Raw genomic sequence first — 18,276 nt, forward strand, 5'->3', positions numbered from 1 at the left:
CCAAAATCTAATCTTCAAAAACAAAAAATGTAATTATTTGATCAAATCAATAATAGTTTTATTGCCGACCACTGTGTCACATATCCATTGGTTTGTCTGCAACTCGAGTCCTGCTACTTTTTGAACCATCTCTGCTCCAACACACCTGAATCAGGAAACTGGACGATATCAAACCTATCAAGATATAAGCATTTCATATGAGCCGATATTGAAGATTATTGATTTGTTTTGTTTTTTTATGTAAAATCTGAAATACTGTCAAACTGGTATCATGACCATTCCTCTCATCCACAATTTTCATTTCAAGTCGTTATTTCTTATTTTTAAGCAGATATGAAACAAAGTGGTGAAACCTGAAACTGTTGCTGCGCCACTTACTCAGCAGGTCGTTGCTAGGCAACTGGAGTTGGGAGGGAAACTTCAAATTACTTGCTATCCTGTTTGCTACGTAACCAAAGAGTGAGTGAGTCAGTTGATTTCACCTACCTAACTTAGCTTGCTGAGAGGATGAACATCTACATCTCCCAGAATGCTGTGCGTTTCTGAATTGGAGTTCATTGAATATTCTATACATTGAATATTGAATATTTTATCAGATATGTTGCAAATAAGTTCTTTATTTGTTTGTGTCCCTTTCTAACATGTATCACTCTTACTTTGTTTTATCTGTTTTGTATATGGTTAACTTCCTGTTTTAGGTTTGATGCCTTTATTTTGATAGGACGACTTCCTCTTTATGTATTATTTGAATAGCAGCTTAACGACAACAAAAAAACAAGGACAAGTTCTAACAGAGTTGATCAAATGAGTCTTGTTTTTATTATCTATTGATATTGTGTCAAATCGTGATATGCTCTGTTATTGATATGCTGTCCAGCCCCAGACGACTGAATTTCATTCTCAGCATTGTCAGCAGTTTTTACAAAGACGACAGAGTATGAAGCAGACGTCCTACCAGTCCCCATGCCGCTGAGCACGGCTCCATCGTTGACCCCGGACGCGGTGGCGTTGCTGGTGGGGGCGTTGTGGGGCGCAAGGCTGGGCAGAAACAGACACCTGCAGAGGGAAAGCAGAGGAGAGATTGATGAGCCGTCTGTCTCGGGATGCAGCTGAAGCACATGCTAAACACATGCTGTCAGCTTAAACACGGAGGAGCTGGAGAGGAGATTTACAGCGTGCTTACAGATGCTGCTGCAAGAGAAACTGCGTAAAACTTAAAAACAAGAGGATAATTTATGTGCTTTCAAACAAAAAAGCTTTGAAGTATCATATAGAAATTCAATCAACCGAAAAGTATGTGCTTACAGTGGAGGTGAAGGTTCATGAGGGTTCGTATATTTTCCCCACAGTAAAAGTCAAGCACTTTTTAAGAATTTTCAAGGTAAGTTTTTAAACTTATTCTCCAGAACTGAACGTACTTCATGTTGGATTTATATTTTCTTAAATGGGTTTGAAGCAACTTAATTTAATTTAACCAGAAACAAAATAAGCAGCCATGATGGCAGCTGCTGACAGTAAAACATCTCAGTGACATTTGTTTTCTGCATAACTACAGAAAAAAAACCACTGTGACAACAGACCACATGTGTGCAAAAAGGAGGAATAAATCAAAGTTGGAACTTTAAACATTTAGACATCAAAGCCTGATGTTTGGCTCAGTGAGGAGGAGAGCCAAACATCTGGGAAGCATTTTATGCAAAGAAGGAAGGAAGGAAGGAAGGAAGAAAGGAAGGAAGGAAGGACAGAAGGAAGGAAGGAAGGAAGGAAGGAAGGAAGGAAGGATGGAAGGAAGGAAGAAAGGAAGGAAGGAAGGAAGGAGGGAAGGAGGGAAGAAAGGAAGGAAGGAAAGAAGGAAAGAAGGAAGAAAGGAAGGAAGGAAGGAAGGAAAGAAGGAAAGAAGGAAGGAAGGAAGGAAGGAAAGAAGGAAAGAAGGAAGTTAAATCTTTTCGCCTCTTAGAATGATCCATAACTCCCAGTTTAGACCCTCTCTGAACCCATTAATGTCTCTCTCTTTCACTCGTTTTTCCTCCAGGATTGCAGGGTCAAAGGTCACGGCTGGCTACCTGACCGCATCCACACAGCTGCCAATTTTTAGTTTTAACAATTCGTTGTTATGACTTTTCTTCAGGACGTTTTCCAAGGTCGTGTGGAGCGCCTGTTAGCATGTCAAGCTAACGAGCGTTTCAGCAGGCTTCCTCGCCGACATTATGCAAAAAGAAAAAAAAGACATAAATAAATAAAAATCTTCAAAAAGAAAAGTCTTCCTCCCTCCACAGCGATATCTTCCTCGCCTGGCTGGATGGATGTGTATTCGTGTGTGTGAGTGTGTGTGATTTCTAACAGCGGCAGCAGTATCAATATTTCATGTTGACAGATGGGAAGTGGAGGAGGGGCTGTGAGTGGGTTTCCTCCTGAGTTTTCGCTGAAAGTGGGCCACCGCCTCGCCGCCGCATTTTCAGAAGAAACTCCTTGTTCTATTTCCATTTTGTTTCCGCGAGTAAAAAAGGAAAGAAAGTTAGGAAAGGCGGATTGCGGCGGTGTGCATCGCTGCAGGGTTTCTGGAAATTGAAGCTGCTGTTTGATCTGGATTATCTGCAGGAGCGCTGACACCAAAAAAATAATAAATAAGAAGCTAATTAACAGTGTGAACATGACACGGCGTTTTCATCAAGTCTGTTTCATGTTGTTCAGCCACATTTTACAAACGGTTGCAGGAATGTGAAGTGATTTTTATGTGAATGAGCTTTAATCTGCTGCAGCTTGTGTTGGCTTCACCGACTCCATTTTGTTTTTCAGTCCAATCAGTGCTACCACCTGGAATTACCTAATTCTACTGAAACTAGAGCATTTATTTTTGTTTCTGAAGTGGATGGACATACTCATAAAACTATTTTATTTTTATAAGTTATAGTTTATTTTTAATGATGGGGCTATTTGTACTTGTCAACATTTACAGGTAAATACATGATATTATAGTCACATGGATAATTTTCATCTGTAGTCCCAAAGACAAGTTGATGTTAACTCATAATTATTTCACATAATACGAGTAGAAATTCAATAAAACGTTTAAAAAATTAGTGGAAATGTAACTGAAATTATGGTTAATACTTACTGTAAATTGGCACAAAGTAAAAAAGCAGGTCTATATAAAGCCAATAATTTTTTTAAAAGCCCTAATTTAAGCAAAAAAGTACTGAATTTTACATAATTTACACATGTAACTAAATTAGTACTTTTGAAAAATTAGTCAAAATTAGTGCTAAATGTAATCAATTAAAATAAGGTGAAAAATTAAAATAAAAAAACTGATTTATATAAAATCAAAAAATAGTTTTTTAAATGCACTAAATTCAGTAAAATTTTACCTAATTTCAGTAAACACGATGAAATTAGCACAATAAAAATGTTTTTAAAAACTATAATGAAATTAGGGCTAAAAGTAACACAAATCAAAAAATGGTTCTCAAATCTCTGCCACCCTTTATGAATTCCATGTTGTGTGTGGATTTGTCAGATATGTCTGCACAAATGTGGAAGCAAATTGCCAAGGTCATTTTCCAAAGAACATGTTTTCCGCTAACAATCGCCGCGGGGAGTTTGTGGGGGTATGGAGGTGCGTTCTGTCAGCAGCAAAAGGTAGCCGGCGCGACATAAAAGGCGGAAAATAAGGCTATTTGTATGCGGAGCGCCACAACTACAGGCGGATAGCAGCCCCCTGCTGAGACAGCTGCAGGTGCTGCGATGAGGAAGGGAAAAAACACCGGCATGTTTCACTGAGGGGAGAAAAAACGAGGCGCCCCGAGGCGCGTGTCACCGGTGAGGAAAACTGATCCATAAACAGATTCACAACAAGAACGGACACCATCTGCTGCACCTTAAAAAAAAAAAAAAAAAAAAAAAAACATCATGCGTTCCGAGGAGAACATTCCCAACCGGAAAACCTGCTTCGGTGATGCGTTAAAATTATATCGCTAAATTTAGTTTGTTGCTTATATTGTATAGAAGACACTGATATAGAGGAAGCAAAGCCAAAATAAATCTACTTTATTTACTTATGTCTTTAAAATTTACCCTAAAACTGAAGAAAATACAGTCATACAATGTTTTAGTTTTATTCAAAGACAATTTTGTTTCCAGAGATTACATAATCATTTTATTTGTTGCTTCTGTTGATTTGTTTATTTATATTTATTAGAATTTAAACTGCATTATTAAGCCATTACCATTATATCATATGAAAATGGTCTCAAAACAACAATATTATCGTTTATTGCAATAACTTCTGGGGCAATTTATTGTGTTATTGTAAGAGGTCCAGTTGTAGACAATAGTGGTATTTATTCTACAAAGTCATGAGGAAATTAATTTTTTTTTAGCAATAATTCAGAATTATTTTCACATTTTGTCACTTAATACATTCGAACCAGCTGAAGCTAAAATGATAAATACCAGTTGCGTAGTTTTGTCTAAGATATATTTAGACAGAGGTTTTTTCAACTTAAATGCAAAATGTATGTGTGTGTGTGTGTGTGTGTGTGTGTGTGTGTGTGTGTGTGTGTGTGTGTGTGTGTGTGTGTGTGTGTGTATATATATATATATATATATTTTTTTTTTTTTTTCTTCTTAATTATGATTAATTAATTCAGCTCTACTTGTGAGGACTTTTTCTACTCGCCACTCTTTCAAAAAGGCCAGATTTTTTAAGGTAAGCACCGATTTGTGTTGGTCTAAAAAATTTAATATTAAAACTTGTGAAAACTTCAAGTCTAGTAAAAATAAGACAACAACATAAAAGTTCTGCTGTTCTCTGCAGCTCCAGAGACCCCCAAAAATCCTGCTACATTACTATTATTACTTCATTAAGAAAGAAGAGAACCAGGTGAAGATCACGCAGACTAACCCAAATCCCTCCAGCGATGTGTCGAACTCCACGAACGCCGGTGTGACGGCCGATCCGTGCAGCCGGATGTCGTGGGGCGTGGTCATGGAGACCAGGCACTTGACTCGGGTGAGGGGCACGGTGCTGTCCTCGGCGGAGCGCACCAGGCTGCGGCTGATGCGGTACTGGCCGTTGTCCTCGGCCGGCGTGGTGAAGACGCTGTCGGGGCCGAAGCCCTCCATGGACATGGTCATGCTGTCTGGAAATCCACAAAGAAAATGTCCGATTCAGGCAAAACAACCAGCAGAGCCACCTGTGACTAAATCAGGCAGGACGCACGTTAATGTCAGCTCTGAATGGCTCCACAGGGAGCTGTAAGCAAGCAGCCCTGAATCATCCGTGGATGTTTACTGTCCCAAAGGGGCCAGAACTAGATCCTGCACAAAGGTTTAATATTTCACCTTATACTGGCAACAAAAGCCATTATTTATTAAGCATCAGCAGTTGTGACAAGGACAGAATAAAACTAGAGAAGACTTATAGGATCTAATAAACCAGACGACAGGACGTGCTCAACCAGAGGCTGTTTGCATGCAGCAGTAATTAGTTGAGACTTAATATCCATTATCAGCTGGGAGGAGACACAATTAGGACCTGCTGAGGAGCCCAGAAAATTACAAACACTACCAGCTGTTAGCAGGAAACAACCCAAAGCCGTCGCAACAGATTCATGCAGCTCTTTATTTAAATGGAGAGATTATTCACCGACTTAATGAGCAGCGCAAGACGGATTTCTACCAGGTTTCACAGAAAACATTAAATATCTAATCTGCTCATTTAAATTTGAATGTGGCAAGACACAAAAATGTAAAAATCAAATTATTACTCGACCAAAGTCTAAATAGTGTCAACATTGGAAATAATTTTTTTTCCAGTGTATTATCAGCCTGGCGGGTCACCAGGCTTTACTTCAAATTTCCTACCAGGCTTCACATCAAATTAATGCGTAGCTGCATTAAAAGTGTCATTAATTTGATGTAAAGCATTAATCCAAATTTAATGCAAAGTTGGATTAAAAGTGTCCATTTTAATGCAAAGTTGTTGACACTTTAAATGTAAAGATGCATTAAGTGTCAACAATTACAACTTTTAATGCAAAGTAATTTGATAGTCAACTATCAACTCAGAAAATAAGCATTTTTCAAAACGCATTCAGTGTTTGCATAACTTCCTGCTCTATTGCCGTCTGCAGAATCTGCAGAAGAAAAAGAAATGTACTTCTCATGTCTGCGTCGTAGCCGAGGGAGCTGGGCTTGTGGACCCGGTACTGCTTCAGGAGCTTCTTGTCCCAGGCGCCGCAGTTCAGAGGGTTTCCCAGACGTAAAAATTCCCTGTCAGACAAATTTACCAGAAAGTCAGAACAAACAATAACCAAAAAACGACGAGAAACTCTTCTTTTAAGTAACCTCTATTTTATACATCAGACACAATGCAGAGGTCTGTATATACAAAGTATTAAACCCGCTCAAAGGCAGGCGCTGCCTATTATCATGAAGAATGCAGCAAGCCCATTTTTTTCACATCCAATACAGAAATCTAAGTCTTGGTAATGGATGAAACTCTGAAATAGACTAGCTGGATAGACTTCAACATCAACACAATCAATAAAAGGACTGAATTACAAATATATTTGATAATTCTGCACCAGTACAGCAAACACTTAACATTACAATAACAAGCAGGTCCTATTTATTATTACAATTAGGCCCTGAAGCATGAAAGAGTCAAATCAGAAGAGAATCTTCCAACTACTGCAGCAACATCTTTGTGTATCAGCAGTTTTCAGAGGCATTCAAGTGTCTGAGTTTGTGACACAAAGGAACTCGACCAGAAGACATCAGACAGAGAGACAGACTGGAAACAGAAACAAGTTAAAGTAAGAAAAACAGAGACAGTGAGAGAAAACGGATATGTTTATTCCCACTCAGCATAATTAAAGCTGGAGAGACCAAGCGGAAAGGCCATATTTACATATAAAAACAACCGACCTCGTGCTCATGAAATAACTTCCCATTGTCCCTGAGCCATGACCGCCCATTTTATTTAACCAGTCAAGCAGGAAATGAGAGTCATATCTAACCCTCATCATCATCATCAAATCTGGCAGCGCAGACACAACCTGTCATGCCTTCTGATTCCAGCAGACGTCTTCTAACAATATTTTCATAAAAATACAGCAATGAATTTATTCATGAAGAATAGTCAATTCAATTAGATCCAATATTGTGTTTTTTTTTCTCTGTTCATTTATGATTTTTATGATGTCATTTTAAATGTAAAGTTCTTTACAACGTAAAGTACTCGCTCCTGAAATGTGCTATACATACAACCTTGACTCCATAAATCAGGATCCAGGATGTCTCACTCAGCTGTTGCAGGTGTCGGTACCTGAGTGCGACGGGCTGCAGTGCCTGTGAGGCCAGCCTCTCGAACATCCGCTGCAGCGGCGGGTGCAGCGGGTGGTCTTCATCGCCAAGCGCCTGGCTGCAGCGCTGCAGCAGCCGCTGGTGGAGGCAGGCCTCGCACAACACCTGCTGGTTCCGCTCGCTGTTCACCAGGAGCTGCAGGATGTTGGCGACGGCGAGCTGGAGGTCGAGGGCATGCTGGAAGAGAAGGACAAGGTCAAAGGTCGGGAGCTGAAGGAAACTCTGTCACCTCCAGGTGCGTACAGTCAGTTTTCTCACCTCGGGTTGGCTCTCGGAGGTGATGGAGGGCAGCAGGTCCAACATGGCCAGAACGGCCCCAGGGTGGATGACCACCATGTCGGACGAGGCTGAGAAGGAGGCAGGGTGGGACGGGTTCACCAGGTGGAGTTTGAGGTCCGTCAGGGCTTTGACCGGGGCGGAAGAACCCGACGTGCCGTAGTAACCGTGCCTGGGGGCCGAAACAAAACGAGATTAAAAGATTTAAAGGAAACCTTCACCTCTAATTCCACATTTTTATCACTAATATGATAAACGCAATTAAATTTTCTTCTTTTTTTCAGGCTTTTTTTTTTTGATCAACTACTAAACTTGATACTGGGTCTCTAATCAAAGCTTCAATTTGATTGATTGGTGAATTATCTCCTTTCATTTTAAACCTTTCCCCACCTTTCTTTTCTTTCCTCCTTTATTTTTCATCCCTCTCTCCATTTCATTGGAAGACAACTCATGTTAAAAAGTAATAAATACATACTAAAAATAAATAAAAGAAAATGTGAAAACTTTCATTTTTTAGAATTAAAACTCAGAATCCTTTGGAGTGTTTCTACACTCAGATGTCTCTAAAAAAGGCGCAACCAAACCCTTAATTTATAAAGTATAGTCGTCTTATAATTAAGGCTCAGTAGCTACATAGCATTTAGCCTTGGTAATCTTACCAAGGCATGGCTTGCCACCTATAATCCCAACAAAATGCAATAAAAATTGTGGATTTCACAAAAGTTGCACTAATTCATCAAGGCATTGTAATTTATTTTTCTTTATCCAACCTCCATTTAGGCGTCAAGCTTTGAAAATAACAGTTACTCCAAGCACAATTTTAAAAAGCCTAAAATTCTGTTCCTAACGATTAAACTAACATGAGTTAGCAGTTCTCTGCAGGGCTGTGACGTCAAACAATTAGGAAAAAAAAGAAAACAAAATTACAGAGCAGCAAATTCCTGCCTGAGGAGATGCAGCAAGAGTCAGCAGAGACAGGAAGTTTTTACCATGTGTCAGTTATTAAATCCTACCACAATAAAAACACACAGCTTTACTATTTATTTTTTAAAATGTCTTTGTTTTGAATAAACATAATTTTGGTAATTCTAACTTGCCTAAAAGAAGAAAGGTTATGTCAAGATGAAAAAGTGTCATGGGGAAACAAAATCTTTCACAGGGGGAAAATGGAATACAAGCCACACTTGGATATCCCTGACCTATATCGTGCTCAAAAGTTACTTCTAAGTCAGTTTTGTCTTATTTCAAGTCTATTAAGATATTTTAACTAGAAATTAAACCAAAATCAGCTGGTAACATTTGGTGTTTTTGCAGAGTGTAATGTAACATACACTTTGTTTCTATTATTTATGTCCTACTGCTGGAGAAAAAGGCCTAAGACCGGCAGTGAAGCTGAAATTGCTCTTAGCATAAGCAGACAGGAAATGAAGAGGAAAAGAAAGGGTGAGGAAGAAGGCAGAAAGCTCTAGCTACCTCTTTCTGGCGAGTGCAGGCGTGCCCCACGGTGAGGGCAGCGAGGTTTCATGAGTCAGGCATGGAGGCACCTGCTCTGCACGACTGCATGACAACAGGTGACACACACACACACACAGAGAGAGGAGCACAGATTCACACACACATTTAGTGCAGCCGTGCAGGCAGCCCAGACCAAGGATGATGAGCCAGTCAGCACCAATGTTAGAGGAAGAAAGGAGAAATAGAGAAAAGAAGGAAAGAAGTTGTTAGTTGAGAAAAGCTCCAGTTTGGAGAATGTGGACTCAGATCTGAACTCGGAGTTTCAGATGAGTGTAGAAATGGCAGAAAGGAAGATTAGAGGACAGAAAATAAGACTTCTTAAAAGCTTCAGCTCTGCTTTGGGTTTCTTGATAAGTTTGCCAACTTATCGCAGCAGCAAATGAGCTTCTGATCGGTGAATAAACAGAAGAGCAGAACAGAAATACTGGTTGAAATACTTCATGCTGATGTGAACTTAAATGAGAAACTAAATATTCTTTTTACCTCTGCAAAACCTCAGCAGTTAAAATTATATATATTTTTGTTTTATAAACGACAGTGTTTTGAAACCATTTAATATAATGGCAAACCAACGAAAGAGCACAAAGATAAAAAAACTTAAGATTTTAGTGAACATTTCGCAGTGAAACTGGGAGACAGTTTAATATTCAAAATAAATAAACAAAACAACAAAATAACAAATATAGTGAATTATAATATCTCTCTAAATAAAATTGTCCTTCAAAAAAACAGAGCTGGTTGAGACCAAAACACCAGACAGAAGAGTTTTATCATCCAGTTTTCAGTAGAAAGAGAAAAAAGAAAAAAATTACAAATCATGCAAATGGAAATTATTGAGCTTGTTTTAATTTTTTCATGCGATTAATTGATTCATTGCTTATTTGAAACCAATGATAGAAGGGCTACTTTAACTATGTTTGTGTTGGTATTGTATTGTTTCCACAGTTCGCCCACCTGTCGAAAGAGTCGGTGGCCATCTTGTACAGGTAAATGAACAGCTTGCTGCAGTGTTTGAGCGTGGGACAGACGCTGTCTCCAGCGCAGCCTGCGGAGGATGCCTCGTCCTCCAGCAGCCTCTGGAAGGGCTGAGCGTTGGACGGGAACACGCCGGTTGGGCCCAGCTTCTTCGTTTCAGAGAAACAACCCAGCAGCCTGGAGGAGGGAACGGGAAAAAGTTCACTATCAAGATTCACACTGCAAAAACACAAAATATTTCCAGGTAATTTTGGGCTCGTTTCGAACACAAATATTCTATAACACTTGAAGTAACTTTTCAGCAAGAAATACGAGCTTCTTTTAAGTCAATAATGCCTTAATTGTTCACTTAAAACAGCCAACAGACTTTGAAATACTGTTGTTAGTTTATAAATTACTGAATGGCTTGGCATTTACAACACATTAAAGATCTGCTGTTGTATCAACAGAACCAAGCAGCTTTTCGTTTTTATTTTCCTCAAATCTGGAACAAACTTACAGAAGACTGCAAAACAGCCGAAACACTGAGAATGTCGACCAAAACCTCACCTGCTTAGTTGTTTTTGATACATTAAAACTATTAGCTCCATGTCAATCTAGTACTTTGTTACCTATATTATGGACATATTAGCTAAAAACAAGCTCCTATATCTTGCTGAGAAGTTGTTTTATTTCAAGTCTACTTGGAACAAAACCTAGACCTAGAACTAGACAACTTTGTAAAATATTGTGTTTTTGCCACGTAAAAGTAGAAATATATTCCGGCTGTTTGTTACCTCACGGCATCGGCCAGCTTCTCATACTGGATTTCGGTGCGGAAGAAGTGCGAGTTGGCCGGCTCGTAGCGCATGGCGGCGGTAAGCGTGCAGAACACGGTGTGCAGGAGCTCGAAGATCTGGTTCTGGTTGACCCGCTCCCAGCCGTGCCGCGGCGGCTGGCACAGCGAGCGCTCCATGGCCACCAGCAGGGAGGTGACGTACACGAAGCCGCCCACTTTGCGGAACACTGTGCGGGTGCGGTGACTCTCACGCAGCACGGCCAACAAAGCCTAAAGACGGAAAACACAAATCCATCACACACCATCGAAATATTACAGGTACAAGTAAATGAATATCTGTTAAAGTATCCAATATAAAGTTAAAGAGACAGCGACTGTGTGTTGTACTGAAGATTTTAATTTGTTGGCAAAATAAAAAAAATACCACCTTTCCTAGTGGATTTTCCTTCATTATTTATGGACTTAAAGTTTAATTGCTTAGTTCTCCTTAATAAGGCCATTAATGGTGTGACTACTGTTATTAACTGTTTATTTTATAAAACAAAGAAATTACTCCTGGATCAGTTGGTTGTAGCAAACAGCTGCTTAAACTGAGCTGCGTCCTGGTTCTGCTGGCGGTTTCTTCCTGTTAAAGGGGAGTTTTTTCTCTCCACTGTCCCCACTTGCATGCTCCTTATGAAGGATCGCTGCAAAGTTAACAGCTCAAGCAAACATCCGCTGTCTGGGAGGAGTGAATGCTGCAAGTTCATAACTGCTGGGTTTCCTTAGATAAAAAAAAACTTTGAACCAATTTAAGAAATAAATATAACTTTACTGCATTATTTGGTAACCTTATCAATTTGGAATGGATGTGTGATTGGACTGAACTGAATTTTCATAATTAGTCAGATTTTAAAAATGAAAAAAGATTTTTTATTTAAATTTATGTCTTACTTATAAAATAATAGAAATACATACAAATATGCAAATAAACAATAAAATTGCTTTTTTAATTAATTTATTGCCTAAAATGCATCACATAACATTCCTTTAGTAAATCTGAACCAGGTGACTCTATGCCACTTGAAGCGTTTGATTTTCATCTTAAATAAAAAATGTGTGCATTTTTGTACATTTTTGACATAATTACTGTTTTGAATATGTTTTTTTAGAAAACTGTTTTTTTTTAGTATGTACACTCCAGAACCACTCCAGCAATTATTCTGTCATTAAATTATTTGACAATTATTTTAATAACCAATTAGTCATGATTTCACTGATTAATCCTTTCAGTCGAAGCGTTTATACGTCAGGAATTATGCAAAAATCAAATGTGAAACTCATTCTGTTTACTGTCACCAATGGCAACCATGAATTGAATGTCTGACTAAAGCTACATAGAGAGAGGATTAGCCTCCACCAGTAACAAAGAAGAAGTAAAACCAGCCAGCTGTTTCCTGCTGCATTAACAAAGTCCTGCTAGTGTCAGCATAAAGTTTTATTAAACCAATCACAGGATGTTAGAGTCGTCTTCCTCTAACTTCACACTGTGAAATCACCACCAGAATGCAGCTGTGCACTAAAAGTCTGAGTGTGGGGCATTAATTTCACACGCAATGTGGAAGATTAATGCAACAAAACCCTGATAGATTCTTCTCCAATGTAGAACATGAAATGAGGGCTTTCACAGGGTTGAGCCGAAGATTTATATAAATTTTCTCAGTTACGGTGCACAAATAAAAGGCATATTTAAAGCTCCATGCAGTTTCTTTTTGTGGTGATAATTAAAATCCATGATTAGTGAAATTGAAGTAAAATGCTGACAAGTTAATCCAGGTGAAGCCCTCGGAAGGCATGAGATTTACTTCATCTGCAGGGGGAAGGAGTTTAAAAATGCAATTATGCCTGAGAAAATGAGCCGGCCTCTCATCCTGCCAGTGTGTGAAAGTGTGTGTACGGTTCCAGCTTTTATGTGCACCTAACTCTCAGAGATCCTGCTTTAAAGCAATTACCGTGTGCAACACTACAAATGCATATTGATTTTTAAAATCACTCCCTTTTGTGTCTGGATGTTCTTACCAGGATTTACTGACAAGCTTTTGGAGGTGCAGAATTTATTTTTGCTTGATTCCTTCTGGCTGCATAATAATTAAATTATAGAAACAGCCTAAAAATGAAAGCTGGAATGAAGACAAACAGTTGAAACCAAACACTGCTTTAGAATTTTGGTTTAGTTTATAGTGCAAAGTTTAATATTGGTGTAAAAGCTCCAGTTCCATTTAACTTATGAAAAGACATTTTTCTCATATTTACAGTAAATATAGGTTCCATTGGAAAATAATCTGCCAATGGAACTAGTATTTTTCATCGCTATTAGTATTTATTTACTTAAAACAAACTCCAATATCTTGCTGAAAAGTTACTTTGAAGTTAGATTTGCAGGTTGTCTTGCTTATAATCACCAGTTTAAAAGTTGAACTGGTGATATTTTCTATGAGATTGAGATCAATCAGGGTTTTGTGACGGACAAAGTACCCAAAAATGATGCTCAAGTAAAAGTAGCTTTACTTCAACTTATTTTCACTCAGGTAAGAGTGAAAAATGTATTTGGTAAAAAGTGTACTCAAGGACTGAGCAACTGATCAAATTATCAATCATTTACTTAAAAATTAAAGCAAAATATAGATTTCAGGACCAAAACGACAATAATTTGCATAGGTAGCAAACAAAACCAGACAAAAGAAAATGCTTCCAAATCAGTTTCTGTCAATAAAAAACTTGAAACTTTAACAGAAACTGCAGGTGTGTGTCTATTTCTGGTGAAATTTTAGGTTAAAAACATGTTTTACTTAAGAAAGAGTAAAAATACGTCTTAATAAAATTACTCAGGTAAGAGTAAAAAGTACAATGTTGTAAAAATACTCCTAAAAGTAAATTTTTTCACAAAGGTTACTGAAGTAAATGTAACTTCTGAACTGCGGTGACAGTTGACTGTTTGTTACCCGCAGTATGTCGGTCTTCAGCTGCAGCTCGCTGGACGGTGCCGAGTGCATGAGGCCCAACAGCGTTCCCATGTCGTCGTCGCCGCTGGGCGACAACACGAGCTGCTGGATGATGAGCAGGGCGTGTTCCCGACACTGGCGGTACTTCACGATGTTGTGGACGCAGCGAGCGCCGCCGAACTCTCTGAACAGAGCTGAGAACGACAGGGGAAAAAATCTTTTTTTTTTTTTTAAATCTCAGACCTTGCAAATGAAATGTTTAATCCACCTGCTTTCTGTAGTGTTAGTAGCTATGATGTCATCACATCATCAAAACAAAGTTATTTTATGAAGCTCACTTATAACAAAATTGGTGTTTCATATCAGTTGATATCAATAATTGTTTTCTAGCTTTTTTGTTGGCAAGACATTTCCTGTTTTATCCACTTCATGATGTTGTGTTTTATTTTTAAGCAATTATATTTAAATATATTGTCAATTTTTAATACATTTTTATGACAGTTTCATTTTAAATAATGTAAAAGGATGTTTAATACATACATAATCGAAACATTATACAGTCTAACTCGTTTATTTATAATAAACAGAGGTTAACACCACCTCAAATTCAATGAGCATAAATCAGATTATTGTAATTTTTTTAACCCAAACATCAACACCTCTTCTTTTTCTAACTGTCCTACAGCAAGCTCCTTGATTTTTCTTTAATCCATCCAAGTGTCAGACACTTGTTTCATTTCTCCGTCACGTCAGAGTGGCAGCTAGCAGCTCCAGGTGCAACACGCAAATGTTATCAGAGTGAAGAGCTGCTAATATCTCCCACGTCACGAGTTCCTCTAACGGCGACAAACAGTCACCATCCAGGTCACAGAGAGCAGAGCTGCAGGATGGTTAATCTGGTGACTCACCCAGTCGCTCCAACAGACCGAGTACAAACACACACACACGCAAACACACACACACACACACACACACACACACGCACGCACGCACGCACACCCACACACTCATCTGCAAACAGGAGGTGTGAGTGAAAGCAGCTCTTCAGATTTAACAGATTGTAGAATTTTTTTTTCTGATCTCAGTTATCAGGGTGTGTTGGGAGGTTAAAGCTGAGACATTCATGCAAAGAAAGAAAGAGAGAAAGAAGGAAGGAAAGAAAGAAAGAAGGAAGGAAGGAAAGAAAAGAATGAATGAATGAAGAGAGAAATTAATGAAGAGAAAGGAACAAAATAAACAAAGACAAAGAAATGAACAAATAATTAAATAAACAAATGAACAAAAAGAGAAAGGAACAAAAGAGAAAGAAAGAAATGAACAGAGAAAGAAATGAGAGAAAGAGAGAAAAAAGGAAAACTAACTCGAGAAAGGAAGGGCTGATGGAAGGATGGACATGCTAATGGAAGAGTGGATGAATGGATGAATGGATGGACGGATGGATGGACGGATGCTGACCACCTCCAGAGGAACCCTGGTTCTCCTGATCCGAGTCTGATTCTGTGAACTTTCCCTGAATCGGTACAAAACCTGCTTTAGGTCTGATATGATTTTAACCCTCCAACCTGCAGCTTTGTTTTCTTGAGTCTGAACGTTAGATTTCACCGTCAGCCTGTGAAATCACCCTGCATGTGCAGCCTGCAGTGTGTGAGTGTGTTTACCTGCGTTAGTGTTGGTGGTGTTGGAGCCCTGCAGCAGCACCGTCAGAGTCTCCATCACCAGCCAGGCCAGCTGCTTCTGCTCCTCCGCTATCAGGTTGTTCTTACAGTCAGCTGAGCGCAGAAAGACAGCAACAAGAAAACATTAAATTGGCTACACAGTGAGGGCATCACCTGGAAAGGTAATTATTCATGTTAATTATCTCCAGTTAGCATTCATTATTACTGTTATACATCACAAAATACTATTAAAATTCACTCTTTGCACTGCAAAAACACAAAATCTTACCAAGTATTTTTGCTCTAGTTTCTACTGCAAATATATTAGTACACTTGAAATAAAAAGAAAACTAACTTACAAGAAACTTTTCAGAAAGACATAGGAGCTTGTTTTAAGTCAATAGTTTCTTAGTATTAATAAAAAAGTGCTAGTTTCACTGGCAAAATATTTCTTTTATTACACTTTTTAGTGAAATAATCTGCCAATGTAACCAGCCATTTTTCAATCAATATTAAGGAGATATTGACTAAAACATTACTTATTAGTTAAATTTTAAGTGAAGTAAAATATTTGCACTAGAACTCGACCAAAATTTGTCGTTAAGGTTTTGTGTTTTTGCAGTGTAATCTTTGCGGGTGAATTTTTCTCACCTTGGTCGTTGTTCTGCGGCTGCTGTTGCGACGCCGGGTCTTTGAGCAAGGCGGCGTACTTGTGCAGCAAGTTCACCATCACCTCCAGCAGGCCGACCTCCCGCAGCACGTCGCTGAACACGGGGTCATGCCTGGCCAGCTTCAGCAGCGTTCTGACGGCGATGATGCTGCAGGACAGCGACGTGCTGGACTTCAGCAGCACGCACACGCTGAACAGCTCCTTACACGGCACGTAGTTCAGGCTGAACACCACAAACTCCAGCAGCTCAAAGTATTTGGTTTGGGCCTCGGGCAGCTTAGCTACGCGCTCGGCGAACTGCGACAACGTGTGCTGCGACTCCAGGATGAAGTAGTTGGCTGGCTCGGCGGCGTAGATATTCCCGATGGCGTCCAGCAGCATGCAGGCCAGGCGGCTGGTTTTGGCCCTCAGGAAGGCGTTCTGCAGCACCGAAAAGGCCTGGATGTTCCGAACTGTGTGACCTGAAGGAGGGACAAGAACAACAGATAAATAGAAATAAGAGCTGAAGAAAAACTATTTAATCTGTTGGAGATAAAAATATTAACTGGAAGCAACAATGAGCAAACGCTGAAATAAAGCACACGCCTCACTAAGAGAAACACATGAGTGATGATGGAGACTCTTCATGGTTTTACACCAGAAAGACATGAAGGTTCAGAAGAACGAGAGACAATGAGAGAGAGAGTGACAGAAAGAAACAAGGAAAGACAGGAAAAAAAGACAAAACAAAACAATCAACCAAAAAACAAACTAACAAAACAAAAGAAGAAAGCAAAGACTTAAAACAAAGAAAGAACGAACAAAACAGAAACAAAAAAAATATTATTAAGCAAACAAAAGAAACAACTTAAAAAAAGAACAAAATAGAAAGAAAGAATGGAGGAAAGCAACAAATGAAGAAAGAACAAAACAAGAAAAAGAAGAAAAAAAAAAGAAAACAGAATGAAAAAGGATCAACAAAAAAGAAAGAAGCTAATCTACCACGCAGTGAAAACAGACCGAATTCCAGAGCACATCTGCATCCCTTGTTAATTTTTTTCTTAATTAAAACTTTTTTTAAACTTGTTATCTAGTTGTAATAGTGTTGGCAATCAGAAGCAAAGTATTGTGTCCCTTTTTATAAAAAAATATATATATATCACCCATAGAAATTTAAATCTAGCGGGTTATTGATAATTTAACAGCTACAGCTAATGCTAGTCATGATCAGCGAGCAGCTTTTCGTCCTCCAGCAGGGAGTCTGGGGGGAGATTTTCTGTGCGTGATTTTATGCTGTAGAGCTAAAACAGGCTTTCACGCTCCACTCTGGCGTTTTTAGTGAATGTTAAAGCAAACATATAAAACTGATCAACTGTTGGGAATGAAAGATTTATTCCTTATTTAAAAGCTTTGCAGAACCTGAAGCCTTTTCTGTAAAACTGACCAAAAACACTAAAGGTCAAGGGGAAGCAGTTCAGAGGTTCTCGTTTGTATTCAGGATGTTTGGAGGGGGCTCATCTCCAGCAGCGTGACGAGCAGCACAGCGTCTGTCAAACAGGTTGAGCTCCCTGGGATCAGTCAAGCATCAGAGTCATTTCCCAGATTAAGATCAGGCTGTGAGATAAGAGCAGGAGGGAAAAACAAAAAGCCTTTTTCAAGTTTGGCGCTTTAAGCTAACTAAAAAGACGGCAAGTCTAACGCCCGACTGCAAGAACATCTCTCCATTTAGACAAATGGAAAAGATGAAGGAGCAGTTTCCTTGGTACCGAGCTTCTGGATTACAGTGGGCTCTCCCCTGCAGCTTTTCCATTTAGCTCCTTCAGACTAGCCAGCAGCAATTAGCAAACATCTTGTGAAACTGCTGAACTCATAAGATCTACTTCTGAGTGAAACTCTGGTAAAAACGTTGTTAAAGGGTTAATAGAGGAGCCATGTTGTGATGACTTCCTGAAGGTGGAGTTTTTAAAGAGACAGAGGCCCAATTTCAAGGCGGTAATTACAAAGTTGTTCATTATTGAGGTTGTAACCAAAGACCCATATTTGTCTATTGGAAAGGGAAGAGTATTAACAATATTTTGA

The 18,276-nt window shown here is 39.0% G+C and overlaps 1 protein-coding gene across 5 annotated transcripts in view; it reads right to left on the reverse strand.

Annotated features, from left to right (window-relative positions):
* Positions 1–18,276, reverse strand: part of wdfy3 (WD repeat and FYVE domain containing 3) — an 83,037-nt gene that overhangs the window by 36,117 nt on the left and 28,644 nt on the right. For 4 of the 5 annotated variants that reach the window (XM_055039289.1, XM_055039288.1, XM_055039287.1 and 1 more), the window contains exons 9-19: positions 16,200–16,679; positions 15,552–15,662; positions 13,894–14,087; positions 10,911–11,182; positions 10,114–10,311; positions 9,118–9,201; positions 7,627–7,816; positions 7,331–7,545; positions 6,161–6,273; positions 4,904–5,141; positions 956–1,056 (exon numbers count right to left, since the gene is read on the reverse strand). In XM_055039289.1, the coding sequence (XP_054895264.1) occupies positions 956–1,056; positions 4,904–5,141; positions 6,161–6,273; positions 7,331–7,545; positions 7,627–7,816; positions 9,118–9,201; positions 10,114–10,311; positions 10,911–11,182; positions 13,894–14,087; positions 15,552–15,662; positions 16,200–16,679 (2,196 nt within the window). The remainder of the gene's footprint in view (positions 1–955; positions 1,057–4,903; positions 5,142–6,160; positions 6,274–7,330; positions 7,546–7,626; positions 7,817–9,117; positions 9,202–10,113; positions 10,312–10,910; positions 11,183–13,893; positions 14,088–15,551; positions 15,663–16,199; positions 16,680–18,276) is intronic. The other variant, XM_055039290.1, reaches the window with a different exon arrangement.

This window comes from Poeciliopsis prolifica, unplaced genomic scaffold, assembly GCF_027474105.1.
Source record: "Poeciliopsis prolifica strain line A6 unplaced genomic scaffold, Auburn_PproV2 SCAFFOLD014, whole genome shotgun sequence".
In the NCBI taxonomy this organism is placed as follows: domain Eukaryota; kingdom Metazoa; phylum Chordata; class Actinopteri; order Cyprinodontiformes; family Poeciliidae; genus Poeciliopsis; species Poeciliopsis prolifica.